A 24,009-nucleotide genomic window follows, 5' to 3' on the forward strand; every position below is an offset into this window, starting at 1 on the left:
TGACTGTTCAATACAAAGATGATTTAAAAAAATAAATAAAGGGCACAAGTAAGAGTCTTTAAATAAATCCCTGATTGAGTTTGTCATTGAGGAGTCTAATGGTGGAGGGGTAGCAGCTGTTCCTCAACCTGGTGGTGCAAGTCTTGTGGCACCTATACCTCCTCCCTGATGGCAGCAGCGAGAACAGAGTGTGTTCTGGGTGGTGAGGGTCTTTGATGTTTGCTGCTGCCCTCTGATGGCAGTGTTCCCTGTAGATGTACTCGATAGTGAGGATGGTTTTACATGTGATGTCCTGGGCTTTGTCCACTACCTTTTGGAGGGCTTTATACTCAGAGGTATTGGTGATCTCATACCAGACGGTGATGCAGCCAGTCAACACACTTTCTACCACACCTCTGTAGAAATTTGCCAGGGTTTCTGGTGTCAAACAAAACCTCCACAAACTTCTGCGGAAGTAGAGGCACTGACGTGCTTTCTTCACAAAGCCATTAGTGTATTGTGTCCAGGACAGATCTGAGATAATGACTCCCCAAGAACTTAAATTTGCTCACCCTCTTCACCTCTGATACCCCAATGATCATTGGATTGTATAGCTCTGGCTTTCCTTTCCTGAAGTCAACAATCCACTCCTTAGCTTTAATGATATTGAGTACATTTGTTGTTGGTGCCCCATTAACCCAAGTTTTTAATCTCCATCCTGCATGCTGACTCATCCCCTTCCTTTATACCACCCACTACCGTAGTAGTCTCAGCAACTTTGTAGATGGTGTTATTGTTGTACTGAGCCACACAGTCGTAGGTGTAAAGTGAGTAGAGCAGGGGGCGAAGAACAGAGCCCTGTGGGTGCTCTGGAACTGATGGTGATTGTGGAGGAGAAGTTCTTACCAATCTTCACTGACCGTGGTCTGGAGGTGTGGAAATCCATGATCCAATTATCCAGTGGGGTGATAACTCCCAGGTCAAGGAGTTTGCCGATTACTTTTGAAGGGATGATGGTGTTAAATGCCAATCTGTAGTGGATAAAGAGCATCTTTGCAGTCCATAATCCATTAGTCCTTAAATGTAACATTGAAGATGGTTTATTTCAGATACTTATTTTATATCACCTCCTTTAAGCTTTCTAGTTGCAGTCATCGCAGAGCATTTCTGAGCTTTGGATTGTTTATAGTTGATAAAGGATTGGTAGGCACCGCACAGGAGCGGGCCTACCGGCCGTCACTCAGCGGCCTAGGACCCCGCCCACAGGAGCGGGGCCGCGTCCTCGCCGTCACTCAGCGGCCTGGGACCCCGCCCACAGGAGCGGGGCCGCCTCCTCGCCGTCACTCAGCGGCCTGGGACCCCGCCCACAGGAGCGGGGCCGCCTCCTCGCCGTCACTCAGCCGCCTGGGACCCCGCCCACAGGAGCGGGGCCGCCTCCTCGCCGTCACTCAGCGGCCTGGGACCCCGCCCACAGGAGCGGGGCCGCCTCCTCGCCGTCACTCAGCGGCCTGGGACCCCGCCCACAGAAACGGGGCCGCCTCCTCGCCGTCACTCAGCCGCCTGGGACCCCGCCCACAGGAGCGGGGCCGCCTCCTCGCCGTCACTCAGCGGCCTGGGACCCCGCCCACAGAAACGGGGCCGCCTCCTCGCCGTCACTCAGCTGCCTGGGACCCCGCCCACAGGAGCGGGGCCGCCTCCTCGCCGTCACTCAGCGGCCTGGGACCCCGCCCACAGGAGCGGGGCCGCCTCCTCGCCGTCACTCAGCGGCCTGGGACCCCGCCCACAGAAGCGGGGCCGCCTCCTCGCCGTCACTCAGCGGCCTGGGACCCCGCCCACAGAAACGGGGCCGCCTCCTCGCCGTCACTCAGCCGCCTGGGACCCCGCCCACAGGAGCGGGGCCGCCTCCTCGCCGTCACTCAGCGGCCTGGGACCCCGCCCACAGAAGCGGGGCCGCCTCCTCGCCGTCACTCAGCGGCCTGGGCCGCGCACGCCGCTGACGTGCTGCGCGCGCAGGAGCGCGCCGGTTGGTGCGACGGCCGGCAGCAGGCAGAGGACGTTCATTTTGCACGGACCACGGAGCGGAGCAGCTGTGACTCCTGACTCCCGGGGAATGGCGACCACCACCACCCTCGGCGTCCTGCTGCTGCTCCTCCGCACCGCCAGCGCCTACGTAGGTGAGACCCCGGCTTTCGTTTAAACCGGGGGGGTGGGGGCTGAGATACAGCGTGGTGGGTTTTTTTTCTCCAGCGAATGGATTTAGATCTTCCCTTTTTTTTCTTACCTTTATAAGAGCGGACCGACCACGTCGATTTTTCTGGGGGCGTTTGGCCCGGGCTTTCACGGCCTAGGCGGCGGCGGATAGATCGGGCTGACTGGCCTGATCCTGTTTCTAAGGACGGCGGCCGAGCGCCGCCAAACGTCCTGGGCGATCGGTTCGCCTTCTGCAGGGCGGGGAGCCCAAGGTCATTAACCACATCCGGCTCCCACACCTGGAGCAAAATAAACCCGAGCAAGATGGTCGGGGAACGATTCGGCGTCTCTGCCAATTCCGCCATTAGATTGATCGGGGAGCACGTTTACCTCCCCCACACAAATGAAACACGTTTTCACTTTGTGCATGGCGTTCAAAGTCCAGCCACGGTAGATTCATTCTTAAATGTACAAATTTAACTGGAAATTAGAAGGAAACACCTCTTAAAAAGAGATCCTACCTTCCCTTACTCAAGTAATGCAGTTTTTAGATTCCAATGCCAATTTATCATCCCTTCACTTGTTGCCAACTGATCATCGGAAGCCCTTCACTTGGTGCCAGCTGATCATCGGTAGCCCTTCACTTGGTGCCAGCTGATCATCGGTAGCCCTTCACTTGGTGCCAGCTGATCATCGGTAGCCCTGCACTTGGTGCCAGCTGATCATCGGTAGCCCTTCACTTGGTGCCAGCTGATCATCGGTAGCCCTTCACTTGGTGCCAGCTGATCATCAGTAGCCTTTCACTTGGTGCCAGCTGATCATCGGTAGCCCTTCACTTGGTGCCAGCTGATCATCGGTAGCCCTTCACTTGGTGCCAGCTGATCATTGGTAGCCCTTCACTTGGTGACAGCTGATCATCGGTTGCCCTTCATTTGGTGCCAACTGATCATCAGTAGCCTTTCACTTGGTGCCAGCTGATCATCGGTAGCCCTTCACTTGAAAAGGATTACTACGTAAACTGCCTGTGTCATTATTACCTTGTGAGTAGCATGTGTTACATTTTTAGATTCCTTTGTTTCCAGTCAAGCTTTGTAAGCAAACCCCCCCTCCATATGAAAGCCTGTATGTTGAGTTACTGTAATGGTATTAATCTGATTTGTAGGGGTATTTCTTTGCTACTTATGGCTCACCAGGAACACATTTAAGAGCCATTTTACCCTCATGTCTTTCTGGGTGGCAGCAGGTTGAAAATAGCCCTTGCTAAAGAAGCAATTGCATTTCATGTGATTTAAAAAAAATTGTATTTCTTGAAAGGGAACTGAGTGACCCCTTCTGTTGATTCACTCATTACAAATGCACAGGAAGTTCTCAGACTATTTACTTGCCTTCAGGGTGGTTTGACTTCAGAATCGACTGATGCAATGTGGTTTTCCATGGTGGTTCTCTTTCAATTTATCACATTTATTGTTCTGTGCAGCCAATGTTAAGCACAAAATTTTCTGACCTAACAAAACTAGATTAATAATAGCTTCAATGCAGGCAGCTTTGCGTAGTAATCCTTTTGAGTGAAGGTTTATGGATGATAAATTGATATTGGAATCTAATATTATTTAAGCTTGAGTAAGGGAAGGTAGGATCTGTGCTTTTAAAAATGTTTACTTTTAATTTCCAGTTAATTTTGTAAATTTAGGAACTATCAAAGCTAATTTTGCAGTTTTGCTTTTCATAAATTCTTGCTGGAGTTTAAACTCAATGTACATAATGTATTGAAAACACATGCTTTTTTTATGTGAGGAGGAAAAAGTGGTTTCTGTTGAACCTAAAACACTGAGTGAGCTGTACCCAACAGTTGTGAAAGACCAGATTGAGGATTTCCATGAATAATCATGTTATATTCCTGTGGATCATCGCCTTCCCAAGATCGTGTTATATGGCGAGCTCTCCACTGGCCACCGTGACAGAAGTGCACCAAAGAAGAGGTACAAGGACTGCCTAAAGAAATCTCTTGGTGCCTGCCCCATTGACCCCCGCCAGTGGGCTGATCTCGCCTCGAACCGTGCATCTTGGCGCCTCACAGTTCGGCGGGCAGCAACCTCCTTTGAAGAAGACCGCAGAGCCCACCTCACTGACAAAAGGCAAAGGAGGAAAAACCCAACACCCAACCTCAACCCACCAATTTTCCTCTGCAACCGCGTCTGCCTGTCCCGCATCGGACTTGCCAGCCACAAACGAGCCTGCAGCTGACGTGGACATTTACCCCTCCATAAATCTTCGTCCGCGAAGCCAAGCCAAAGAATATACTACTGATACTACACTTCACTAAATATGGTTTATTGAGTTTTTTCTCTCCCCCCCCCCATTGACCCTTTTCAGGTGCATTGGGTGATGTAGGAGTTTGTAGTCGTGTATACATTTGAGCAACTTGTCATTTGAGGGAATGCCTTTTAATAAGTAACCAGAGTACAAGCTACATGCTCTTTTTCTGAATGTGCTCCTGATTGTTAAAAAATGTTTTGATCCTTGTTGGTAGTGACTTTCAATTCCATTCTAATTCTCAGTTTTCTAATGTTCATTTTTATGGCAGAAAACATCGGACATGATAACAAATCTCATTTATTAAATTATTTAAAAGGATTTGGCACTAAACTTGGCATATTGTTCAATATCTATTTAAACAGAGATCAGGCCAACAATGGTGTGACCTTTTTATTTAATGGTGTGATCATTTATTTAATTTTCAGAATCGGGGCATCACTGGCAAATTTTGCATTTATTACCATATCTAAATGTCTTTGAGGACATAGTTGTCACCTGTCCTTTGAACTCTACGTAGTAGCTCTTCTGATGAAGGTCTTCTGCTGCTGTTGTTGAAAGGATTATATTTAGTGGCAATCGCAGACAGCATTATATTTTTAATCCTTTGAACTCCGTGTCCCTGCTTTCAGGGACTACCAACAAGCGCATATGCTCTGTTTCCTGGCTCTCGTTTTGTACCCAATCACCAGCTGGTTCGTAGTGAGTGCTCCTACTATAATTTATATATTATGGAAAGTTATAATGGCTGGAGTCCAAAGGGTTAAATTAGGATAGCGAGAGACTTGGAATGGAACCTGTGATGTTCCCTTCTATCTGCTAGTCCTATCTTTAACGGCAACAGAAGTCATGGGTTTGAGGGTAACCGTCAGAGTAACACGTTACATTTTGTATTGTGAATGTGTGCCAGTGATGGAAGGAATGATTGTTGGCAGTGATTGGTGTCAGTGAACTAAGAATTGTATCTAGTATGGTGCCACGTTGCCTGACTTCTACCTTGTGCATTTTTGATGTCGACAAATGCATTGAGATGTTAGGGATGTGAGTTACTCGCTACATGATGCTCAGCCCCTGATTTGATTTTGTAGCTATTAGTATTTATTATTTTATTAGGTTGAGCATCTAAAGTGCATTGATTCCTCAGAAGGTTAGGCTAGATGTTCCATATTAACAACTCACAATTAGCCTGGTTCAGTTCCATGAAGTTTGAAGCTTTTGATTTTTGAGGAAGGGGAAATGTTTTTGTAGGTCATTACACATGAATATCCCAGTCCAATATTAATTAAATCATAGTGAATTGACATAAGAAAATGGCCACGTGGCTGTGGACCTGGGGAGACAGCACTCCTCCACAGGGTCAATCTCCCCAGTCCTAATGCTGCCAGCTCCATACAAGCTTTAAAAGGCCTGTTAAAGAAGCTGGCAATGATTTTATTTGAAATCCTGTGCCCAAGATGGCAGTGCCTGTACTGGCAGAGGCCTCGGGTTTGCAGAGCAAGGTAGTAGCGGACTGGTGTAGGGCACCAGAAACTGGGAAAAACACCCCCCCCCCCCCAATTGAGAAGAAGAACCCTGGGTAATAACCCTATGGGACAGTGACCATTGCAGAGGACCAGTGAGGAGCTGTGGCTGAGGGCCCACAGACTGCGGGCTGATGGCGACTTGCGGTCAAAAGACCCACACATGCTGCGGGTTGCTGGAGACTGGCTCATGGGAACCAGGTATCGGTGTCAGAATTTGCAGAGGTCAAGAAGGGCTCCCAATGAGCCTTGGGTGCTGAATCCTTCTTGATTGTATGGGAGGTTTAGACCTGGAGGACCTATCAACATTTCTAGAATTAAACTGTATTTAATTTTTTATGATGTAATGTACAGGGTACATTTAGGCACTATACTACTTGTGAAGAAACTGGTTTGGCACAGACTCTTGAAACAGTTATACTATTTTGAACTTTTCTGTGTAGTGGAGAGAAGACTACACTTTTCTGTGTAGTGGAGAGAAGACTCAAAGATGCTTTCAAGCCTTCGTGGGGGGGGGGGGGGGGGGGGGTTGGGGGGCAGCTCAGGGGGAGTTGTAATGTACCCTTTAATTTATGGGAATCCCTGATCTGTGACAGTTCAAAATGCAGGAGTAGGATTTGGAATGATATTCAGAAGCTCAAATCCATGCGTTGGAATTACACAGAAACCTAATGTTAATAGTGGAAGATGTGGTTCATCTTGTAATCTACCCACCTGGTTTAATGTTGGATGATGCTGGAACGACATACCTGCGAAGACTGAAGGTAGCAATTAGATCTTGACTAAGGGAACGAGAGCTTTGACATATTGAATGGGCTCTGAGGAAATAATTCACCACAAAAATTCACCATTGCTAATTACTCAGTATCAGAATTATGATTATTCTTTTAGTCCTGTTAATTTCCCTGGTAACTATTTTGTAAGCTTCCTTTAGTATATGTCAGTAGTAAGGGCTCCACAAGCTCATTCTTTCTCTTTCGTGTCACAGATCCTGCATTTATCTTACTGCACTTTGAATGTGCTTATCCCCTTATGCATTTGTAATCTGGAGAAGTGCTGTTTTGTCTGGTTGTACATACTCGCATCAAACCTAACGATGGCATGTTTGTTCAGTGTTCTCATCACTCTAAAGATGTTTCCTCTGAACTCATTTGATTTCTTTGAGATCTCCATATTGCTGACCTTGTGGTTGAAAGAAAAAATATTTTGAGCATTTTCTCTGTATTGTGTCAGCTTCATGAGAAGCGGCTGTTGTTCATTCCCAATGGATCTTTGCATTTCTGTCTTAGTTGAAAGCCTTCTTAACCTCTCAGTGGAATTGTGAATTTGTTCGATCATCTTTGGTCAAAAGATTAAATGATTGTAAGTCACAGAAGCACGCTGATAAGCGTTGGGAATAAAAGTTGTGGCTATTTTGAAAATTGAACACAAGTGTTGCTGAAAATTCATTTGCGATAATTAGTTGAAATGTTTGTGATTCACCACATTCTTGAAATCTGTCGCTGGTGTAATTGAATCCAGTATGTCAAATGGAGCAAGATCTCAGTGGATCATGGGAACAGGCCAAGGTCATACATCTCTGTTCTGTCATTAGACATCTCCCAAAGCTGCTTTTTTATAACTTTAAAATTAATTGAGCAGAAAATTATCTTTGTTTAGTTATTGATTGCAGTCATTGGTTAAATTGTAATTCAAACATTATTAATTTGTCTAACAAAACATTATCATGGTTGCTATTAGATGCTTGATTGGTGCCATTTTTCAAGTACACCATCTGCAGTACAGATATAGATGCAAGTAACTTAACATTTAGTTAGAAGTTAAACAAGCCAATTGGCTGTAGCAGTATCATGTTAATGTAATGTTGTAGCTTTGTTCATGTTGAAGGCTCAAGGTGACCTTCAAAGCAGCATAACAAAAGCAGCTGATTTCTGAGCATTGAGGACAGACCAAAGAAAGTGAATAGCATGTGCTTGTTTCTGTTATTTTTGACTCCCATTTTAAGGCCATTGGTCAATATCTGAGGGAATACTGACATTTATAGTCACTACTGGTGACATTCCAATGTTAGTTTGAGAAAATAGAGATGGACCTTTTAGTGACAACAGTGGAAATTAGTTCTGACATATGTAAGCCCAAACAAAATATTCAATCCTTGGTATTTTTTTTCCATAAACAAGATCCATGACTAACTGCTGGCCTTTCTTTGTTTCTATTAATCGTCTTTTGAGCTGTTCCAAAAAAAAGTCTAGTTACTATTTCTAGTTAATACAATATCCCATATCCGAAACGCTTGGGAACAGATGTTTTTTTGGTTATTGGGTTTTTCAGTTTTATGTAACTAGGCACAGTAGCATCAGCAGAATAATTGTATCAGCGGTTAAACCACAACAACTTCTTCAATATCCCTTCTTCCAGCTTACTGACAGACTCTTGCATATGTAAGGAGGTCACATGACTTTTTTTCTCACCTTATATACGGAATCCTTCAAAATCACCATCTTGTTCATTGTCATCACTCAGGCCAGAGGATGTGCCAGGCGTATACAACTGTGTCTTCACTTTAGTTATGACCTAGACCAACAGCAATAGAAATTCGCCAAAACAATACTTTTTATTAATAGCTATTAAATAATATAAAATCTTATTCAACTCTAAACTTAACCCCACTGTGTGTGGCAAATCCCAAAACCATGGCATAATTCTGAAGAATGATTTTAATGTTCAGTCTCAGAAATTTTTTGTGTTGAAATTCAGTCTTTAAAACTGCCAATCAAAAGTTCTCAAACTCACAAATTATTTATAGAGTGGTTTTCTGAGAATTGTTTCTCCATAGAAATGATTTTGCATACTCCTTCTCTCTTGCGTGGAGGTTCCGGAACTTGTTTTACATGTTGCTTTCAACAAACACAGGCAAGGATTACATGAAGTAACCATTTAAAAATGGATATGAGACAACTGCTCTCTTTTGACAAAGAGACAGTGAAGTGACTCTTTCACTGCCACTGATTTTGTGCATTTCCCAAGGAGAATGCCATTAAAAAAAACTTACTGACGATGTCTCTGTATTTTCTCTGACTTCAGATGAGCAATATTAAAGATGACTTTTTTGGAGTTTCAATCATATGACATGACCTCCCTGCTGATGCTGTTTGAAGTCTCATCTCTTCCAAAAGTATGAGTTGATGGTTCTGATTTGTCTGATTAGGTCACAAGCAGATGGCTTTGTGTGTACACATATCATCGAAGCAAAAGCCAACTTGTTTGAACAGATGCCATCTCTCGGCAAACATCATTGTCTTTAGTTCCGATGAGGAATCACTTCAGTTTTATGGATGTGTACACAGCTTCAACCAAACAGTGAACCAGTAGACATTTCGCCTCTCAAAATGGTTTCTGTGTGTAAGTGTCTCTGTTCCTGAATTCAACTCACAAAATAACTTTACTAAGTAGTATATAATAACTAAAGATTAATAATAGCACAATTCCATCACACTGTGTTCCAAGCTTTGGCAACAGCATGTATGGCATCCTTTATGCTAAACTCTTTTTGGAAACCTGACACACCTAAGCTTTTGTTCACTGCTGACAGTATGTTGTTCAAGAAAGTGTTTTTGTATTTACTCTTCATTGATCCAAGGATACCTTGGTAACATGGCTGAATTAATGAAGTCATATTTGGGGGGGGGGGGGGGGGAGTACATGATATGAACATTATCTTTGAGATTTTCAGCTGGAGGATGAGCAGAACGGTTGTTGAGAAATTTTAAAAAATCTTGCAGTCATCATCCAGTCTAGCTTCCCTGCAGTGAGCATGACCGCTGGCACAAAATGTTTGTTAAACCAATCAAAAGATATCCCTGATCACTCATGCCTTTTTTTGCATAATAATGGAATGGTAAGAAATTCACTCCTTTAAAACAATGAGGTTGAAAGCTTTTGCCGATCACAGCAAGTTTACACTTGTGTGTGCCTGCTGCATAAACACGTCCCAGCACAGTTACTCTGTCTTTGGCATCCTTCATTCCTGTAAGGGCTGTCTCATCATCTATAGTCAGTGACCTGGGGCAATAACGCCAAAATAGTGATATTTTATCAGCATTACAAGACTTGTTCTGGAATCGGATTTTCATCAACAGTGATCTTGGCAAACTCATCAATAAAATTCTCTGCTGCTCTGTGATCAGCAGATGCTTTATCCCCACAAATCTTAAAAAATTTAATGCCATGTCTTTTAAATTTATTCAACCAGCATGTTAAATATTCACAGTTCCTTTTGTTACGAACCTAGAGGACCCCAAAACCAAGCAGCAATAGATATTCACCAAGACAAATGGTTAGTTAATAGTAATAAGTTAAAGTTTGATCCTGTTTTCGTGTTTTAAAATAATTAAAAGCAACTTTTATTTAAGTAACTATTTGTCTTGGTGAATATCTAACCCCCTTCTAATTCTAAGTGCACGTGTAAGTAATGTGTATGTAAGTTCAGAAAAGTTCTTTGGTTCACAGTCCAGTCTCACCGTTTACTGGTCACAGGTCATTCTTATACTCGGTACAGAATTTAACATTTATGAAGATCACCAGGCTGAACACCCATAACTGATTCCTTGTAACCAGCCACTTCAGTGTCTTGTCGAAGAAACTTGCCCCATCAGGGTTTTCCAGATGATAACCTTTCTTTCAGGTCATCACAGAATACCTTTTTGTTTCTCTTATTTCAAGTGAAACATTAGGCAGCTAGTCCTCTCCTCTTGTATGAACCACAAGGACTTTGACCAGGCTGAACTAAGCACTCACAACCCGTCTTCCAAATGGGGTTTTTCCCCACAAGCTTGCCAGCTTATCCTGTTCCAGTCCCAGCTTCTGCTGCTGACTAGCAATGCAGAACTGAACTCTCTCTCACTGAGAAAAAGTCTGTTTTTCTCTCTCTCTGGTGGCAAAACCACATGACCCTCTTAGAACAGCAAGTTCCACTCCAGACAGCCTGCGGCTCTGACAAGTTCTTTCACCTGTTGCCTTTTGTAAATAACAATCCATTAGTGAAGTCTCTTGGACACTCTCCAAAGCCTTTGCAAAGGCTCTTGGAACCGGCCTGTCTAGCATGAGCAGAGCTCCAATATTTTAAATAAGATCTATTTTAAAGTGTTTGTATGAGACCTACACTAAAAAACGCTGCCCCAATTTATCTCCCAAAAACACTTTCCCCTGAAAAAGGAATTTTAACTCTTGAATTACAATTCAGTTATAACTAAACTGACTTTAAAATCACTAAAGTGATAACAATATAACATGTTATAATAATGTAACCCAATGTTGAGAGTGTATTTTTCTATACATGATCAATTTTAACATCTTGATAAACAAATTGCTATCACATTATTTGTACCTCCGATATTAATTTGCAGATTATATTCTTGCAATATTAAACTCCAGTTTAACAATCTTCTGTTTTTATTCTTCATTTTATTCAAAAACACCAGAGGATTGTGGTCAGTAAATATCACAATTGGTTCATGAGAGATGCCGAGATGTACATGAAAATTCTGCAGAGCAAATATTATAGACACTTCCTTCTCAATAGTGGAATAGTTCCATGATGTGTTCACTGTGAATGACACTCACTGATCCACTCCATCAACACACGATCGAGATCTTCACTTGTAGCTTTATGCAGTGTTTTTCTATTTTTTAATTTACTTCTGTTCATCACTTTTATCACAGAACTTCAACAGTTTATCCTTCTGTTTCTTCAGGTCATATGTAGATTGTAGACATCATACTCTTTTGTAAGATGTCTCATACTTGCACCGCTGTCCCGTTTCTCCAACAGCTTGACTTTCTATAAGATGAACATAAACGCTTCCTCTTTTTCTTATCAACTATATCTTTGTATACCACAGCTCTATATCAAAATGGCACCAACAGAGCGATAGAGCCCCACATGGGCAAGTCAGGTGGTGAATTTTTTCAACTTGCGATGTCATGTTGGCGGTTAAAAAAAGTTTGATTTTTGGATCTTTTCAATTTTCAGAACTTTGAATATGGGGTACTCGACCTGTAATAAAACGCTTATTAAATTTTAAAAATTTAGTCATATAGCTTGATAACAGGCACTTCCCTCCCCCCCCCCATGAGCCTGTGGTGCCACCCAAATATCCCAATTAACCTGCAAACCCCCCACTATGTTTTGAAGGGTGGGAGGAAACCAGAGCATCCAGGGGAAACTAATGCCGACATGGGAAAAATGTGCAAACTCCTTGAATACACCGCTGGGTTCGAACCGAGGTCGCTGGTGCTGCATTAATGCAATGCTAACTGTGCCAACATATACATCATACAATATGCATACACTGCAGCCAGTTACTTAAAAATGTAACTACAATAGTATACATTTAAAAATGATAATAAATACAAAACAAGAATAATAAATATCTCCACTTTTCTATTTTGTAATACTGTATATTCCTTAATTTCAGAAAATATAATTGATGCCCTCGGCTTCACTTATTTGATCATGTTAAATAAGGTGTGGTATATGATTAGCAAGTTCTGTATTATCACTGTGTTAATTGAAACTATTTCAGTTTTCCCTGCAAGACTGCTTTTCTCATTAAATTGTATTGCACAATGTAATTTGTTAAGAAAGGAAATACAGGTACATGATCCTTTATCTGGACATCTAAAATCCGGAAAGATCCAAAATCTGCCAAGCGGAGGATGTGGTCGGGGGAGACGTCTGGGCGACTGGAAGGGGATGGGGCTGGATACGACAGCACAATTCGGGTGAGCTTTCTGAAATCTGGAAAAAATACAAAATTTGGAACACACTGTCACCCAAGGGTTCCGGATAAAGGATCGTGTACCTGTACAACATGGATCCTGGGACTCATTTAGCCATATGTTTTGAGCAGAATTTGTTATCTAAACTCTGAATCAAGATTGGCTCACCGATGTGAGCTCATGACACGAACTCCAGTTCTCAACTTCAAGAGAATTGACAATGCAGTTAAAGGCATTAAAAACTTGCTAATCAACAGATTTATTAAAATAAGCTTTAATATTATTAAAGTAATATTAAAAAAGATTTATTATTATAAGCCTATATAGGTGATATGCTATTAACACATTTTGTTTTGGAGATGTACATCTGTTTGTTCTTTAATTTCAGCTCTTTGGTGAAAAGTTTATATAATTTACAACTAAATGTTTTTATTCAGTATTTCTTCTTTTTCACCATATATTAGAAGGATATCGAAAAAAAAATCTTGATTTTTTTTTTCCCCCTCTCTGGTTCTAGTCAATAATTAAGCCCTACCTAAGTTCCAGGATGATTTTCAAAAATAAATGCAAAGTCAATAATTGGGTATAAGATGGACAATACTCCAGTAAAGCAATAATTAATTTTTACTGAGGGTCCTTTTCAAATTTTGGCAGGCATCTTTTGTTTCTGGATAATGGAAGGGAACCACTTAATCCAAACCAATTTATATTGTTTAAAAAAATAATTATAGATATGGGGTAGGGAGGGTTTAGTACTTTTTTAAGGAATATATATTTTGGCACAACATCGAGGGCCGAAGGGCCTGTGGTGTTTTGTTCTATGTTCTCTCTTGTGGTTGAGGTGATGGCCAGTGAAATTGTGAATGTTTCAACAATATCACCTCATTTCTTCAAGGCCAAATCATCTTAATCACGTAATTTAATAACCCTACCATCTCAGAAATCAGTCCAGTTGGATCATAATAATGCTATGCTGTAAACATTATAAGTATATACTTCCTTGGATACCAGTACCAGATCCTAGATATAGTATTCCAGAAGTACCTGAACCTCAGTGATTCATGGATAAAGACATCCACACGTAACTGTTTATAATTTTTCCTACCAAAAATATGGCTTTGTGGTTTTTCTTACCCAGTCATTTAACTTGCCTATGTCATGCTGAAGCTTCTTTGCAGCCCACCAGAGGGTCCGATTTAGTAGCATCGGCAAACTTGTAAAAATAACAATTCCTTCATCCAAATCCTGGATATAGGTTGCGAACAGCTGTAGGCTCTGAACTGATCCAAGTAGTGTCCCTCCAGTTAATTTGATATACTGATGCAAATTTTGGATGTACAATAGCTTTTGTTTTGGGATTTATCAATTGAAATGACAGAGACAAATTATCTTTCCAATTTTCTTCTTGTAAAGCAAAATTATCTTAATTTTATTCCTCCAATAAAATTCCTTTTGAAATGACAATTTATCTTGAGATTGTTTATATCTCATAGCTTAGCCATAGAGTGAATATATATTAACAACAGTAGCATACTTTTTACTATACATAGTATTGCAGTGATAGTTTATTGTTCTGGCAGTCACATAGCAATCTTGTCAAGTACTGGTATTTAATGGCTTGTGTGAAATGTTCATTTACTGTCTGCTAGAAATTTGTGTGCAATAATAAAGTTAAGTTACTGGGTTGGAGTACTGAACTGTATGTCACAAAAGAAATGCATAGGTTGCTTTTTAAATAGGTGCTAAAAAAGTCTGTTGACAACATTGCTGAGTTTTTTCATGCTGGACTCAACTGTGTTTCAGAACTTGTAGAGGAAGGCTACATGGTGAAGGTATTAATGTCAAAATTATTTTTTATTATTGTCAAGTCCCTTTGTAATGATGACTGCTTGGCAAAAATTGTTCATACTAAAGTGTAAGAACTTCCTTTTAGTATTCTTTCAACGTTCTCTTTGTTCATAAACTTAAATCTGTTCAATTCTCTGTTTTGTTGGAAAAGATTTTTTTTATTGCAGCTGGCTTTATAAAATCACCATTGTCTGAAGTGAAGATAATTGAAGAAAGTATAGAATTGCACTGTGTGGTAATTGGAAAACCCACCCCTGAAATTCAGTGGTGGTCTGTTGAGGTCAATGATACTAAAGTTATGTCACAGCTCTATGATGGTGCACGACAACAACGGGTCAACATCCACTTCACCTATAACCTTGATGCCAAGAGCACCATCAGCATCACAAATCTAAGTATCGAAGACACGGGCACATATGAATGCAGAGCCAGTAATGATCCCTACCGCAACGATTTAAAAAAGAGCCCAAAAGCCAAGTGGATACGGTCTCAGGCAACAGTAATTGTCATTGAACGTGAGTGGTGGTTGTCGAACGTAGTCAGAGATGTTTACTAGTTGCTTATTTCAAGCACCTGGTATGCATTTTTCTGCCCTTTGTGTCATCCCTTCAAGAAAAGCCCCTGGTTCGATCAAAGTTACTCCATTCCTTCTCATTCCTGATAAATCCTGTTTTTATCCTCTGACTTGTTGCAAGGTTGTGAGATTGTTTCCTAAATTCTGTTGTGTTTTAAATTATTTTGCTTAATGCATGATCATTCTACTCGAGCAACTCTGAATGTTTGTTTAGTGGTTGCCTGTCAAATTAATCTGATTTGAACAGTAATTTGGAAAGCTGCCAGAGGTTGCAAGGTTTAAATTTGTGTTTAATTAGCAAGTGCAGCAATTTTAGATTCAGTAGTGTAAATCTAAACAGATGATGTTAGGTGTCTGGCTTATTAATCTTTATACTGTAATACAAAATAGAAATGTATTTTATATTGTCTCTTTGTAATATTGCAATCTCACACTCTGTTACTTGTCTTCAGTTTTACCTTTTGTAACCAGAAGATGGCATCTGAAAGCTTTCTCGTATTCTTGGCTGGAATTCAATTCCCCATAATTTCTTTGTATTTTATTAAACTATTGTAATTATTTGTGCAATGGCTGCCATGTTCTACATGATCAACTCTGAATGTTGAAGCTTCTTTGTATTAGAGTCTTAGACTATGCTCTGTTCCCCTGCATATTGCTTATTGTGTTCGTGGGTAAATATTATACAATCTTTCAGTGGAGGATTGGTGTAGATGCAGCAAGCAGGCCACTGCCCAATTATTAAAAAGTTCATCTATGTTAAAACATTTCCTCATTGTTGGTTGATAGATGAGTTGGGTGTTTGAAGTTTGCTTTCATTTAAGAGTGGCATTAACTAGTCTTTGCATTCAGTTTGCTTTCATTTAAATTTCAAACCTGTTCTTTTTTTTGCAATTAGACCCTATAATTATCAAGAATCTTCAAATTTTGAATCCTGCGGAAAATGTGAAGGAGGCTATTCTCAGCTGTAATCTGACGGATCCACCTTCTTTTATTGAGGGCCGTGTATGGAGAAAGGATGATATAGAAATCTCAGCAACTAAGGATTCAGATTCATCACCATTGATGGAATACAAGTATGCTCATTTTAACAGATTTATTAACGAATGATTAATGGTGAAATGATTTTACTGTCATATAGACAGGTTCTAGTACACAATAGTCCTTTGAATACGTTTACTGCATCGTTTAATGCTGTGATTAGCGTCACAACTCATTAAAAGGCATAAAACAATACTTCATTTAGCTTTTGCATTGAGTTGTTTCTATTGTACATTGCTCATTTCAGTAACTCTAACATTTTGTTAAAATTGCATTCAGGATGTGGCCAGTCGACCAACCCTGGTTTTGTTCTTTCAGGGAGTTGGTTCCATTTCTTTAGGACTTTTTGCAATGTAGCTTTTTATTTAAAAAGTTGGTTTCCCAGTGTTCACAAGGAATTGCCATTAAATGACTGCTTCATTACCTAAATTTGTATGAACATCCTTTACTTTTTTCATGTATACGAGATTTGGTTTATGCTTCAGTTGCAATATTCTGCTTTATTCCTACAGACTAGATGCTGTTGATGCGAAACATTCAGGAGCGTACACTTGTCATTATTTCACAACTCCTTCTGTCAATGACACCATCCTTGTCAAAGGTTTGGACTTTTTAAACTTATTTTTGTAAGTTGAACAGGCTGTCTTTAAAAAAAAAATCCATTTAATAAAGTATATTGCTCTAATAATGGAGGTGAGGTCGTAAAAGGAAAAAAAGTGAATGTGATCATTTGTCTGAGAGTGAATAAGAAGATGAGGACAAGTTTCGTGCAGAAAGTACAGACAACCCAACATTTCTTCTCAATACATTAACTAACTTTTTTCCTTTGGGCACCACCAACGCAAGTTATCTGGATATTTTATTTGTGGGGGGGAGGATTCCTCTGTGGCTGCCACTTCCAGCAACCCTATAACTTGTAGAGCTGCGCGGCTCCTGTTGGGTCCAGCAGTGAACTTGGCACCAGAGTTTCCCTCCTTGGCCTGTTTCCCAACCCCACATATGACCAGAAAGCTTTCAGCACCCAAGGCCCTTTGGGAGCCCTGCTTGCCATCAGTCCTCTCATGGGTCCTGGTACCTGGTTCCCATGAGCCAGTCTCGAGCTGCCCACAGCCTGATGTGAAGCCTTTGGCTGCAAGCTCCTCGCTGGTTCGCTGCTGTCCCCTTGTACCCTGTAAGGTGCACTCCCACCTTCTTACTGAGGTGTGTTTTCCCAGTCTGGTGCCCTGTGATAGTCCCTGGCTCTCCTTGAGCCCAAACCATTGAGGTCTGCAATGCCAACCCCTGGCCTTCCATGTACTGCTTGCTCTGCTCTACAGGTAACTTAAACCTGTACAGAGTTATTGGGTATGACAACTAGGCAGTAGGACTCTGCAGAGGATGCGTTTCCATTGCTCCCTGATTCATGCCTGTGGCAGTGCTGCCATTAATGAATGACTGGTCCTTCTAAATAAAGGGTTTCATCTCGATTCAGATTTCAACAATTCATCCTGTATTGGAGGATTGCTGCTTTATCGTAGATGTTGTCTGATGTCTGAGACATTAGCTATCAGTCTCCGTCTGTTTTCCTGCAACTGGGCAAGAGCTACACAAGAACTATGAGAATGAAAAGTTCTTCATACATTTGGAACTGCGTCTAACCCTCAAGAGTCTACTATGTATAAAATGCCTAGCTGGACTGTCAATAAAACAAATGTTATCACTGCATCTTGGTACATGAAACAATATATTTGAACCTGAACATATAAGCCAAATATACAGATATTTAGCTGCTTGTTTGTTTTGTGGGATCTGCTGTCATGGGTGCTCCCAGTTTCACAGTACCACGGCTTCTGAACTGTTTCATTGGCTATAAAGTATTTTGATAAATCTCGACGATGGTAAGATAATGAAGTGGGCACAGCCCAATGTATCACAGGGAAAACTCCCCACCATTGAGAAAATCTACATGGAACACTGCCTTCAGAGAACACCACCTAGCACATGGTCTGTTTTTGCTGCTGCCATCAGGAAAGAGGTCTAACTTGCTCATTATTTATTACTGAATAATTTTCTGTATTTCCACAGTCAGTTTGTTTACATTTTTTGTATACATTTATTTTTTAGTAAAGTTTACAGTTACCAATAATTAGAAATTCTGCCTTCAGGAAAAATAATCTAAGGGTTTAATGTGATATCATACATGCATTTGGACAATAAAAGTGAGCTTTGAATTGCTGTGTGCAAGTTCGCTGCCATATTTCCTAAAAAATCTTTTAGAATACCCTTGTTGATTATTTAAATGCAAGTCTTCAAAATCATGGTGACAGATGCTTTGTTTTCTTTCTACAAAGCAAATGCACGATATTCTCAGGGTATTATAAACTCCCCCAGAAAATAGAGATAATATACTTGAAGAAATAATAATTTAAGCTATCATAATTGCAAGTAACCATAATGTCAGATGTCTGTCTGTGTTTCTAACTGCCTGATTACCCTCTCTGATCACAAATTTAATTGGGATTGATGGCATTTGTCTATTTGGGTCATTCTTCAACCCCTAATATTCATCTGGTTGATGAGAAATTTGTTTCATGTCTCAGTGTTTTTTTGTACTGTGAGCTTTTTTTATGGTTCTGCCTGGAATAATTTGTTGTACCTGAAGCTTGATATACAGCATTATCAAAATAGTATTGTCTGAAATAGAAAAAGAACTGTAACGTTCATTGAGTTCCATTTCTACTCTGGTTCAGTGTAATTTACCAGCTGAATAAGATTTTTTTCACCATAGTTCTATTTTAGTTGGAGTTTGGTCTATCTAGCACATTGAGGTGCATTTTGACTCCTGTTTAGCCTATCTAAGTTCTAATGGTTTACTGTACAGCTGATACCACCTTAGCATAGGTACCCAAGAAATGCTGGAAGAAAATCACCAGAACCAGGAGATGTCTAACTAAATTTAGATTGTAGCAGCAGCTCAAGTTATTTTTATATAGCCCATTTGAATTTATGGTTTCACAAGAATAAATCAATTTTGCTTGGGGGGTAGTGGGGGGGGGAGAAGGGAATCAGATTTACGATCTTGGGTGAGGTTTTGCCGATGATGGAGTATAGAGGGCCATTCGACAAAAAAATCTTTCTGATGACATAAAGGCCTTGTGCTGAGCTGCATTCAGACATAAAAGAGCAAGTAATTTGAGTTGCAGTATCTTAAAAACAACTTGTGTATCCAACTCTTCACATTCTTTTGTGTTGCCCTCAGATATGTGTGTTGTGAAAAATGTTGGTATTAATTGAAAGTAAGTGAATTGTTTATTTTTAACTAGCGCCACCTGGTGTGAATATTGATAAGAAATCTGAACATGGAAATGAGGGAGATTATGGAGTGATGGTGTGTCGGAGCAGTGGGTATCCACCTGTTGAGAACTGGATATGGTCCAGGCAGACCAATACTGGTACTGAGGTAAATGCCACATTAAATAACCAATGAATTATGGATGACAAAACTGCTTATTTTGCTTGTTGTTTAATTTATTCTCTTTCTTGAGGATGCAGCATTGCTTCTGGCCAATTGAACTTTTTTTTTAGCGCGCGAGGGGGGAGCTTTTTCTTTTATTTATTTATTTATTTTTTAATTACAATTGAACTTTTGTATTTTTTCTGAAATGTATCTTGCTCCAATGAAAAAAGTTTATTGTCATGTTCTTCAGTACAATGGACTGCTTGCTGCAGATGCATGAAATACATTAACAAGTATAAATGATCAATTGAGAGAAAATAAGATGAGAAATATAAAAGATAAATCATCTATAGTTAGTGTGGAAAAAAAAAAACCCCAAATGTGATGTAAGAATTATGCAATGTTCCTGGAGTAGTTATCATTAAAGAGGTCCAGCCACTGATCAAAGTGCAACTGTTGTACTCCGCTCATAGTCATTTCAGGACCGTTGTTGAAAGAGGAGGAGCAAGGGACTCTGGAGAGCTGTGAGTGTTGGGAACCAGCTTGAGGTGAAGCGTTTAAAAAGGGAATAGGAAAACTTCAAGATTGTTAAGTGGCCGGGTGCAATATACCCCAGATTGCTGTGGGAAATGAAGGAAGAGATAGCTGGGGCAGAACTTGTGATCTTGAAGTCCTCTTTGGCCATGGGAAGTGCAGGAGGGTTGGAAAATGGCAAATGTAGGACCCCCCCCCCCCCTTGTTTTTAAAAAAAAAAAACTTAATAGGAAGAATCCTGGAAATAGTAGACTGGTGAGTCTTATGTCAGTGGTATACAAACTATTGGAGAGGATTCTTAAGGATAGGATCTATGAGCATTTGGAGAAATCCAGTCTACTCAGGGATAATCAACATGAATTTGTGAAGGGAAGGTCATGCCTCACGAGCCTAATTGAGTTTTTTGGGATGTAACAAAATAAATTGATGAGGATAGGGCAATAGATATGGTCTACATGGATTTTCGCAAGGCATTTGACAAGGTCCTCCGTGAGAAACTCGTTCAGAAAGTCATGATGTGTGGGATCCATGGAACTTTGGCTGCGTGGAGGGAATGTATTCTGCCTGGAGGTCAATGACTAGTGGAGTACTGCAAGGATCTGTTCTGGGACCCCGGCTTTGAGATCTTTATAAATGACCTGCATGAAAAGACTGAAGGATGGGTCAATAAATTTGCAAATGATACAAAGGTTGGAGGAGTTATGGAGGAGCTGAAGGTCGTTGAAGATTACAAGAGATTATATAGACAGGATGCAGAGTTGGGTGGAGAAGTGACAGATGAAGTTCATTCTGGATGAGTGTGAGGTGATTCACCAGAAGGCTGAGCAAAGGGTTAATGCTTAGTTACTTAAGATTATGGGTGAACAAATCCATGCATCCCTCAAGGTCCTCACACAGGTTGATAGAGTAGTTAAGAAGGCCAATTTGGGGTGCTGGGCTTCATTAAAGGGGGATTAAGTTCAAGAGTAGAGAGGTAATGTTGCAACTCCACGAATCTGGTGAGACCACATTTAGAGTATTGTGTTCAGTTCTGCTTACCTCGTTATAGGAAGGATGTGGAAGCTATGGAGAGGGTGCAGAGGAGATTTACTAGGATGTTGCCTGGATTGGAAAATAGCCTTATGAGGCTTTGTTAGCAGAACTGGGACTTTTCTCTTTGGGCCATAGAAGGATGAGAAGATATTTGATAGAGGTCTGTAAGATTATGAGAGGCAAAGATAGGGTGGACAGCTGGCGCCTGTTTCCTAGGGCAGGATCAGCAAACACCAGTGGACATATGTACAACGTTATGGGAGAGAAGATTGAGGGAGACATCAGGGGTAAGTATTTTTATACTGAGAGTTGTGGGAGCCAGGAATGCCTTGCCGGGGATGGTGGTGAAGGCTGAAACATTGGGGCATTTAAGAGACTCTTGGACAGGCACAGGGATGGAAGAAAAATAGAGGGTTACGGGATAAGGAGGGTTTAGTACTTTTTTCCTAAGGAATATATGGGTCGGTACAACATTGAAGTCTGGAGATCATGTTTTCTGTTTAACAAAGTCTAATGTTTTGTTGAGCATACATACCATGCTACTTTTAATGTGCATGAAGCTTAAACCTTTAAGTGTACAGTTAAAATGTATTTTTTCATTTATCTATTTAACGTGGTGAAAATTGGCTTGATTTTTTTTTCGGGAGCATTAAACAAAATCTAATAACAAAGGAAATGGTGGAGTATTGACCTATGCATGAGTTGATCATCCATTTGGTGACAGAATATACAAAAGCCGGTTACAAAGAAATAAAAGCAGGAAGTAAATTTCCTAAACCTCAAGAAAACACCTACCATCGTAGAGGATCCCCATCACTCTGGTCATGATGTTTTCATGCAGCTATCTTAAGACAGAAGGTGGAGAAGACCAGCATCTTTAGGGTTCAAGAACAGTTTTTCATTCCAACAGCTATCAATCAGGCTTTTGACCCTACCTGAACTATCCCAACAATAAACTACACTGGAATCACTAAAAGATCAGTCTGCACTATTAAAACATTATTATTTTTGCACTCACTGCAACTGTAGATACTAAATTATCTATTTTATACTGTATTGTATTACTTTGACTTATGACCTGTTATGATCATTTAATTTGCACTATTTTTTGTGCATTGTATTTTGTGGCGACTGCAAGTAAGAATTTTGGTGCACATGGACTTGTGTAGATGACAATAAAATCTCTATGTATCCTGGGGTCGTCGGATATACTTTGAATTCCTTCATTAGAACCAAGAAAATTAAAAACATTTAAGGACAGTTTTTGATATTTATTGAAGTATTTTAATATTTATTTCAATTTTAGCTGCTTGTCAATGGAACAAAGAACATTGCCATCAAGAACATGGGAAACAAGACTGAGCTGCGCATCTTTCCTCTGAATATTGAGGAAGATCAGGGCGATTATTTTTGCAATGCAACCAATGAAATTGGTGCAAGAGTTGAAACCATTCACTTTCGAGTGCGCGGCCGCTTTGCTGCTGTCTGGCCATTCTTGGGAATTGTTGCTGAGGTTATTGTGCTTGTTGCAATTATCTTCATTTATGAGAAAAGGAGAAAGCCTGATGAAATATCAGATGGTAAGTTAATAACTATTTTGTGTCGGTCAATGTGTGCATTTGTATAATGTATTTCAGGCTTAACAGCTGATTTGGAAAGACATGAGAATAACTTTTTCAGGACCAGAGCTGACTCAAGGACCTGTAACTGGATTTATACTTGGGATCGGGGATTTCTCCGATCATTCTTCCAACATTTGGAAGACCTCCTTCGGATGACTTTTTAAAAAACGTTGATATTTCCCAATTATATTTTTGACTGAATGTTATTGTGGAATTTCCAATGCAAGGTAAATGTTTTTGATGAAATGTGATATCTCAACTGGCAAAACAAGGCACAACTGCTTTAAAATTTAATTTCTGACTTTCAAACAACTTGAATTTATTTTTCATATGTAAATAAGTTTAAAATATAGGTGAGTGTAATAGTTGATACTGTGTAAAAGTTGACCCCCTGCCCCCAAATGTAATTGTTGTATCAATTTGTTCATTGTTTTTAACTAATTTAGCTGTAGTGGAATTTTTAATGATTTTTTTCCCCTCTATCTCTAAATTGTTTTTTTCTGTAGTGATCATTCTACTTTTTAATCTTCATTTCTTTCAGTTTTTGTGGATTGTCTCGGTGATTTAAGAGGTTTAATAAGTCTATTATCTGTGTTGTAAATGGTCAGATTTAAAATCAGCTGTAGACCACTTTTTGAAGACGATGTCTCTCAGAATTTTCAATAGTGTAGGGAGAAGTTAATTAATTTGCAGGAGATTTGGGTGGTTTCTCATCCATCAAAGTCCTTGGAGATGTCCTTAATGGTAAAATAACTCACATGGCTTCAAAGGCAGATGTAATAGAATGATGGCCTAATACTTCCAAGGAGAAAAAAAATTGAAGATGTTAGAATTACTAAAATGAAACAAAATGTTGGAAACGCTCATCAGGTTGGTGGTGTTTCTAGATCAAGAAACAATTAATTTTTTGTCTTTTTTTTTCTGATAAAAGGTCTTTGCCCTGTCGAAACATTAACTGTTTCTCTTTCCACAGATGCTTCCTGACCTGCTAAGTATTTCCAGCATGTTTTTATTTCTGATGTTGGAACAGACCTGGTCAAAAGGACTTGTTTTAGTAAGAATCTTAAGAATGGAGAGGGGAATATTTTAGGAAGTTAATTCCAGAGGGATTTTTTTTAAAAGATAATGCAGTGTTACTTAAGT

The 24,009-nt window shown here is 40.4% G+C and overlaps 1 protein-coding gene and 1 long non-coding RNA gene across 10 annotated transcripts in view; one reads left to right on the forward strand and one right to left on the reverse strand.

Moving 5' to 3' along the window:
• The window catches only part of LOC138758781 (uncharacterized), a 52,690-nt gene extending 50,193 nt beyond the window's left edge, over positions 1 to 2,497 (reverse strand). For 3 of the 5 annotated variants that reach the window (XR_011354432.1, XR_011354434.1, XR_011354433.1), the window contains exon 1: positions 886 to 1,949. This is a non-coding gene — a long non-coding RNA (uncharacterized lncRNA). Of the gene's footprint in view, positions 1 to 885; positions 1,950 to 2,260 lie in introns of those variants that run through there. The other 2 variants (XR_011354435.1, XR_011354436.1) reach the window with 2 other exon arrangements.
• Positions 1,248 to 24,009, forward strand: part of bsg (basigin) — a 29,977-nt gene continuing 7,215 nt past the window's right edge. For 3 of the 5 annotated variants that reach the window (XR_011354430.1, XM_069928164.1, XM_069928165.1), the window contains exons 1-6: positions 1,248 to 2,153; positions 14,798 to 15,145; positions 16,100 to 16,277; positions 16,755 to 16,843; positions 19,545 to 19,681; positions 22,551 to 22,824. Coding sequence is in view for 3 of the 5 variants with exons in the window: in XM_069928164.1 (XP_069784265.1) it covers positions 2,090 to 2,153; positions 14,798 to 15,145; positions 16,100 to 16,277; positions 16,755 to 16,843; positions 19,545 to 19,681; positions 22,551 to 22,824 (1,090 nt within the window). In the remaining 2 variants the exon portion in view is untranslated. Of the gene's footprint in view, positions 2,154 to 9,210; positions 9,405 to 14,797; positions 15,146 to 16,099; positions 16,278 to 16,754; positions 16,844 to 19,544; positions 19,682 to 22,550; positions 22,825 to 23,839; positions 23,921 to 24,009 lie in introns of all 5 variants that reach the window. The other 2 variants (XR_011354431.1, XM_069928166.1) reach the window with 2 other exon arrangements.

This window comes from Narcine bancroftii, chromosome 3 (assembly GCF_036971445.1).
Source record: "Narcine bancroftii isolate sNarBan1 chromosome 3, sNarBan1.hap1, whole genome shotgun sequence".
Classification (NCBI taxonomy): domain Eukaryota; kingdom Metazoa; phylum Chordata; class Chondrichthyes; order Torpediniformes; family Narcinidae; genus Narcine; species Narcine bancroftii.